The sequence below is a fragment of the Eutrigla gurnardus genome, assembly GCF_963514095.1.
Source record: "Eutrigla gurnardus genome assembly, chromosome: 17".
NCBI lineage: Eukaryota > Metazoa > Chordata > Actinopteri > Perciformes > Triglidae > Eutrigla > Eutrigla gurnardus.
Window position 1 is genome coordinate 15923527 of NC_139928.1, and position 7837 is coordinate 15931363.

Sequence of the window (7837 nt, forward strand, 5' to 3'; positions counted from 1 at the left end):
GTGCTTTAGGAATGCACACCCTTGTGTGCTATTCCTGTTCGGAAAAAGAGCAGAAGCGAAAAAACGGCGCCACTCTCAAACTCCAGCCTTTCAGGCAAGTTTCAACTGAGGTCAAACACAGATATGCATGTTTTAACAAGAGAAATTGCGATTTCCGGGTGATGACTCCTTTAAAGAAAGCGGCAACATCCGGTTCTGAAAAGTGAAACCAACGCGGAAGTGAATTAACTTGCATTCTCGCTACTGACCAGCAGGGGGCGACTCTGGTTGCAACAAAAAAAAAAACTGGAAAATGTAATCAAATTGAATCACTTAACTGCACATCCCAGCCACAATCACTATTTCAGTCATTCAGTGATTCAATATTTTGAGTGGATTAATATGCTTTTTTAAATAAATAAAAATAAAAAGAATATTTTTTGTTTAAAAGTTGTTGATTCAACGTTATGGTTATTTTGGAGGCTGTAGTGTGTGGCTTTGTTTTATTGTAGCCTACAGCGTTATACTGAGAAATATTTTGTCCATCAAATTTATACAAATGTATATTTATTAGTCAAAATTAACCTGCTTATTTCTCATTTAATCATAGCCATGGATTTTACATTAAAATATCTTTATGGTTATTATGGCCCACACTGGATTTTATCACGTCTCCGTCGTTGTAACTCACACGTCAACCACTAGGTGGCGGCAACGAACCATAAACATCGAATGTTGACAACATCCTGAAATCCCACGAAGAAGAGCAGCACTCCCAGGTTCAGTGAGGGCTTTGAGTTACAAGTAGGCTGTGTATTTCGGTCACTGGGGGGTAAACAAGGTAGGCAAACAAGACATGTCACTCATCGCTTCGAGACGAGCATCTTCATGAAACTGCGTCGCTTTAATATGGCGAGCTACGTCTGCTAGCTAACAACTTTTTTTCTGCTCGAGTTGACTGACAGAATACATACCGAGGCTAACCTTAGCTTAGCTAGTTAAATACTGCTAGCCGGGGCAAGTTAACGGTAGCTGTTGGCAAATATTATTTTACCCCACACATGCCGTTACGTCTTTGCCAAGGCGTACGACCTCGTTATAACGGCGTAACGCTAGCTCGTTATTACACGTCTGTCTGTTTAAATGTCAGAGTACAAACCGCATTCAAACCGGTAACGGTTAATCATTTGCCAGGTATTGTTGTAACGTTATATGCCAACTGTATGTCACAAATGACTCGTCTGTGTTGTATCTAACGCGTATGTTATTGGGATCGAGCTAACCTCACGTTGTCCTTTTCGTCTCCTCAGGTTCCAGCTGTGTGCCGTCCTGTACACAACCACAGGAAACACCTTGCAGCTGCACATTTGCAACAATCAGACTGTTCAACAACGTTTAAACTTCGCTCCGATGTCAGGCACACGCTAAGGACACCGTTAGGGGGACTAGAGTAGCCCTGACAGGGCAGTCCACATCCTTTTTTTGGGGGGGTTTCCACTGGAGACAAATGGTTTTGAGTCATGGATCAAGGTGTTGCGGACAGTGCCGTTACCCTTGTCATTCGGGCACCCAACCAGAAGTACGATGACCAGACCATCAACTGCTGCCAGAACTGGACTGTGGAGAAACTCAAAGCGCACATCTCAGATGTCTACCCGAGTAAACCGGTGAGTATTTTTTGCTCCAGTCCGCTTAACACTGCAGAGATGAGGACATGAACGATGTATCGATGCCAGCAGCTGTTTCTGTCTTTTTCTGGACTGTCCTACTTTCCTCTTTCTTCCAAGGGTAACCTGTTTTGAATCTGCGTGTTTATAGCCTGTAATCGGGCAGCTTCACAGCACAGTATGGCAAGAGATATGAAGCGAGTGAGAAACCGGTGACATAAACATGGACACAAACTGTCTGCATAGTCAGCTGAGTCCCTCCCTGTGTGTGATTGTTTGTATAAGGTTTGTAGGATATAACCCCAAGAAGTTAGTTCAAGCATTGTTACACAAATGTCAGATTTACACTTCCATTGGGAAATAGATTTAGCTGGTGTTTTTAGAATTTAACGGCATCTGGGATCCAGGACTTAACGCAGCCAACTCTCTCTGAAGTTAGGCCTCCAGAGTGGCTGAAAGAGCCTTGGAGAGATTAGACGACACAATGAAAGGAAGGCATTTAGATTCCTGCTGTATTGTGCTGCTAATCTGAGTTTGCTCCCTCTCCTCTCTTCCCAGGACTTCTTGTGATGCAATCATTGTAAACACACACAGGGACCAACTGCTCCCTTGTAAAGCTTTGGAGTAATCTCTGTAAGGGTGTTTTCATTTTGTTAGCGTCATTTAGAGGCAGAATTCAACAATGAGGCATCTTGAAGGTGCGCCGTTGCAAGTTGGCCAGGGTTTAAAGTCGTCTGAATTCCTGAATGGCCGTACAGTGTAGGCTTTAAGAGGACACAGTCTGACCTTGTTACACTGCCAGGTTAATCCACTATTACAACCCACTTATTCCAATTGAGGTTACTATAATCTCATCCCCATTTACTCACGCGCACAAAGGCTCTGCCTTCTGATGTCGTGATCTGCAAGAAAGAGTTTGCCTTTTTTCCCGATTTTTTTTGTTGCCATCGTTGTCAATATTAACTGCAAAATGTTTAAGCAAGGCGAACAAAATTTAGATTAACTGTATTCATCTGTATGTCATTCATTTTGGATTTCCTAGAGCTCCAAAGACCAGAGGCTGGTGTATTCTGGGAAGCTGCTTTTGGATCACTTCACCTTAAAAGATGTGCTCAGAAAGGTAGGTTCTCTCTAGAGAATTGTCTATTATACTATAGAATATAATAATTGTAAAGCTACCAAGAAGATCCTCCACCTCACCGACTGCATACTGTAAGGATGTGGGCATCTCCGTCAAACATGTGGAGCAGGTCACTTAGTTTCAGTGAAGATAAACAATACAATACTATTTTATTAAATATTGTGCTGCTTGTAGAATGTTGTATTTTCACACGAAGTTAGGTCAAGACTCAGCAACATGACAGAGACCTGACCTCTTGCCAAGCAAACAACTGCTACGTGGACTGTGAGCCAGATCTTATCGTCCAACACCGCTAGCTGACCCCACAAATGCTCTGAAAGGGAGCAAATCCCTGCAGATAGGTCGTGGAGTCCGGTGTCGGAGCTGACCAGGAGCTATGGATTTGAAATGAGATGTTCACTTAACATGGGGGTGGAGCTTTGTTTGGGTGTCACACACTGTTTTGGGGGCCTAATGCGTGAAGGTTAGAATATGTTTCTTGCACACACACCCAGATGATTACAACCGGCATATGTACATAACATGCTGTGTTTCCTATTACTGAGGACGTCTGCAGCATTAAAATAGTACGTAGTTAACAAAGTTACTATCAAGTGTGATGGTTGGTGTTACAGCAATTTTCACTATTATGTATGCGTCTCAGGTTTTACGGTAATTTGGTAGTAATTTATTGAGAAGCAAACAATATAAATACAACTATCATTTATTATTTTTCGAAAGTAAATGATAGTAGGTGCTCTAAAAATCACGCACTGTACACTCAAAGTTCACAAGTGTCCTTTTTTTCCATGAAAATGCAATACTTAGCCTCTGTTTGATAATGAGCTGTATTTCCATCTACAGCAGGACGAGTACCATATGCTCCATCTGGTGTGCGCCTCACGGACCCCTCCCAGCTCCCCGAAGCTCCCCCGCAGCCGCAGTAACAAGCCCCAGGAGAACTCGGCCAGCCCCGCGGTGAGTCAGCCACGTGCTCCACGCGCCTTTCTATTCATTTCATCAGCAGTGCATTACCTTTCATCATCCGGCTCGCTGCTGTACACGACACCTGCTTCAGGATTTTAAAAAAAAACAGAAAACAAAACTAGCCTTTCTATTGAGATGAACCATAACGCTGGAACTTATTTTTCTGGTTGCAGCCCATTCAGAACTCTACTAGTCCTTCCACTGGTCAGCATGGGCAGTCGCCTACAGGAGAGGGCAGTGATGCACTCAGACAGAGGACCGGACCCTTCCCATACCACCAGATGTATCCACCATTTATGCACAAGTAAGATTTTGGACTGAACATCCTTCAGTTAAAAGGATATTTTAGTAAGCTGACTCACTACAGCAAATAAAGATTTTTACAATGTAGTAAAAAATAAACCTTTAAGGAGATAATTCCCAATAACTCATCAGTCTAATACAATACACCAAATGTTTTAATAACGCCATATCTCCGTTTCCAGCTGGAATCAGCACCCCCCACAGCCGGCTGCTCCCACCAACATGCCTGCTTATTACAACCCCATGACTCTAATGTGGTGGCAGCAGTTGTACGCCCGGCAGTACTACATGCATTAGTAAGTCACTTCATGTGTCTGGATGTTTACTGAGCCTCTATCCAATCAAAGTGCCCTCACGGTCTCTGTGCCTCCATCTCCCTCCAGTCAGTTACTGGCCGCCTCCTATCAACACGCCGGGCCCGACCAGCCCCCGACTCACCCCAACCAGCCCGACCCTCTGAGCCAGCGACCTCAGGCGGATCGCCGTGGCAACCCAGAGGTCCAGATGAACGCCCAGGGAGGGGAGATCCTGAACGAGGAGGAGCTGAACCGGGATTGGCTGGACTGGGTGTACACATTTTCACGTGCTGCGATCCTGCTCAGTATAGTGTACTTCTACTCCTCCTTCAGCCGCTTCGTCATGGTGATGATGGCCATGCTGGTGCTTTACTTGTGAGTGCTTCTTAAAGCTATGCAGCTGTACATTGAGTTCTATCTAAACAGCTCGTAAAAAAAGAAATCCAACTTGGTATTGCTTGTGCATTGAGTGGAAGGTCAGACGGGTGTTTGTGTCTGCAGGCATCAGGCCGGCTGGTTTCCCTTCAACCTGGAGAACGAGCTCCAGCTTCCTGGAGCCAATCAGGACGTCATGGAGGGAGAGCTCCAAAACCACGACCTGCAGGAAATGGTAGCTGCCTCTGCATCCCATCACCCAGGGCTGATTTGTTTTTTTAATACCTGTATCAAAGTTGGTACCTGCAGTACAAATCGTTCACTGAAATACCATTTTCCAGATGTGTACAGAATGGTTCCGATACATCATAAGAAAAAAAAAGGCCTTCCTATCTTGGTAATAAATACAGCACAAGTGTACTGAAGAGCTGCTAGCTAGTAAAATTGAAAAGTAGAGTTGCAATATCAGCCACTGTTTCCATAATCAATAATTAAAGTAAATGTAATGCCTTTGTGTTTTTGATTGGCAACTATTTTTCTCTAGTTTCTTACATTCTAACATAAACCACTCATTTTACTGCTGTAGAGACATTTACAGCAGTAAAATGAGGCAGCGATGGAAGGAGTAGGCAAATATTGTACTAAAGTAAAAGTACATATTTAAAAGAGTACTTCAATTAAAAACTAGGTCAGTTAAAATGTACTCCCAGTAAATATGAATGCCTTATTTTTACAAAAAGGGGAATAAATGTTTAAATATTGTTCCTGCTCCAAAGTAAATTGCATTACATGTCAACGTACATAATAGTTGAAAACACAACCACTTATGTCCAAACAACAGTAAACGCTGATTATCTATTATAAATTAGTCAGAAATACGAGTACACAAAAAAAAGTTAGTTACAAGAGCAAGAGGTAAAGTCATGAAGTTGCCATCATCCCTGATTTTAGATTACATGGCAACTTCACCGGGGAACAAAATGGACATCGACTCCTTTCGAAAATAAAACCATCATCTGCATAAGAGAAGTCTGAATTGGTCAGACATGCAGAGTAACTTTGCATTGCTTAACATAGCTCAAATTTACATACTGGCCATCACATTTCACAGGCAAATATGTCCAGTGCACCGCACGCTAGTGTAAAACATACTGTATCTCACCCGATCCTCCTCCTTTAATGACCTTTATCACAGGAGGGAGCGATGGACGACGGCTCGGACGATGACGGGGAGAGTGGAGAGGAAGAAGCAGAAGATCCAAACAGCGCCCCCAACGCAGGCTTCCTGTCCTCCACGTGGTCGTTCATCATCACCTTCTTCATGTCCCTCATCCCGGAGGGACCGCCAAACGCTGCTAACTGAACCACCACAGTTCTCCACAAGGGCACATACTTTCTTTAAGAAGGGGGGGGCGAGTGTCCTTCCAGCTTAGGGAAACTTTCTGTTGCAGAACCGCATTATAGTTTCCCCATTAGTGTTCTTTACATATCTAAGACTTTGAGCCAAAACACAAATGACTGATTTAACCTAAAGAAACAAAACTCTCCCTTCAAGTGGAGGTTTTTTTTGGGGGGGGGATTGATCCAAATGACACAGATTTAACTAGTATATACAAGGATTGCTAGTGATTCCTTGTTAACATAGTTAAAATATGTTTTCTGCCAATGCATTGGGTTTGCAGTTTATAAAATAGGGACTGCAGCCACATTTCTAAAAGAAAAACCCAAGAATGCTGTTTAGTTAACCGAGGTTTTTCCCCCCTTTTGTGAGAAGCTGCAATATAGTTTTTGTAATTGTTTTGTTTGAATTGTAATTATTAGGTTTTGTAATGGTGGTTGTATCCAAGTAACACTTTATTTTAAACGAGCCACTTTAATCCAAAAGCTAAACTCCAGAGAATAATCCTGAGTTATGTAGGAACCCGTGGTAATTTTTGGCCTGAAAGTTCATAAAAGTGTGTGTGAACACGTCGTGTACTGTGTTGGAAGTGTATTTTAGGAGTGGTGTTGGCTACAGAAGTGTGTTTTTTTTTTTTTTGTACTGAAGCAAAACAATGTGCCGACAATTCTCTCGATAGCCTGAAAGAACCCGCGAGGTAGAAGAATTGATCTCCCGCCATTAACGCAACGTGCGATTTTTAAGTCGCTTGGCGCCGAGCGAACAAGGGACACGTTCACTGCCACGAGTCGAGGACAAAACTCGACACCTTGTGAGTGTGTGAAAATGGCTACTGCTGTTACCTTTTAACATGTTGTGTATAATAACCAATAATAATCATGTTTATTAAACCTCCATGGTAATGCAGACGTGGTTTTGTAGATGGGTGATGCAACTACTCACCTAAATGGCTGCAGATGGTCAAAAACATGGTGTAGGTATGATCACAACAGTCATCAATAGTGGATGAATCTAATTAATTAACATGGCATTGATGTAACACACCAAACTAATGTTGGAAAGTGATGTTCAAAAAAGGAGCCCCTGTATGTAAGACAGCTCTCTGCTGCCCCCTTTTGTCTCCAACGTGGAAATGTTACAAATGGGACATTATGCCTAAACACTAACCTACAGTAGTGATATTTACCCCTTTATTCCTTAATGTTGGTCCAGTCTATGGTCACAGAACATCTACATTTTTAATAAAGACCCTTTTAATTAGGGAATTAAAGAATTAGAAATGAAAACTTGTTGACACTTTAGACAAAACAAAGCATGCTCTTCCATTAGGCTCCCAGCCCGGTTTGAAATGAAGACAGAAGATAAATCACCATGTATAATCCACTTTTATTGCTTTGCACCTATCAGTCATGACAGAAACGTCATCAGTCAAGGTAATAACAGGATGCCATGTGCTTCACTGATGTGCGTCTTCACAGAACAAATGCATTCTCACCAAGTGACGACTGAGTGTAAGAAATCTACACAGTCTATGTTGTTGAGACATAGCCGATCCACCCGTTACACATCTAATATATCAATGTTGAAACTGATGTGAAAATAGGTCATCTTTCATTAAAAAAAAAAAAAACACTGTTATGAAAGTAAGTTTTTGGTTTGGTGGATGTTCACGTCATTGTGATGATTCCACGGATCGACAGCCAACGCTTTA

At 42.5% G+C, this 7837-nt stretch overlaps 1 protein-coding gene across 2 annotated transcripts; it reads left to right on the plus strand.

Annotated features, from left to right (window-relative positions):
- Positions 1–695: 695 nt before the first annotated feature.
- On the plus strand, positions 696–7356 carry LOC311028457 (homocysteine-responsive endoplasmic reticulum-resident ubiquitin-like domain member 2 protein). Of its 2 annotated transcripts, none has more exons than XM_084033040.1 (9): positions 696–820; positions 1290–1646; positions 2689–2766; positions 3631–3744; positions 3927–4057; positions 4239–4352; positions 4440–4727; positions 4854–4962; positions 5923–7356. In XM_084033040.1, the coding sequence occupies exons 2-9, from the start codon at positions 1500–1502 to the stop codon at positions 6088–6090; spliced, it is 1149 nt and encodes a 382-aa protein (XP_083889166.1). In that variant the 5' UTR covers positions 696–820; positions 1290–1499; the 3' UTR covers positions 6091–7356. The 2 variants fall into 2 exon arrangements, with proteins under 2 accessions (XP_083889166.1, XP_083889167.1); XM_084033041.1 differs by having other exon boundaries at positions 3634–3744.
- Positions 7357–7837: the final 481 nt, after the last annotated feature.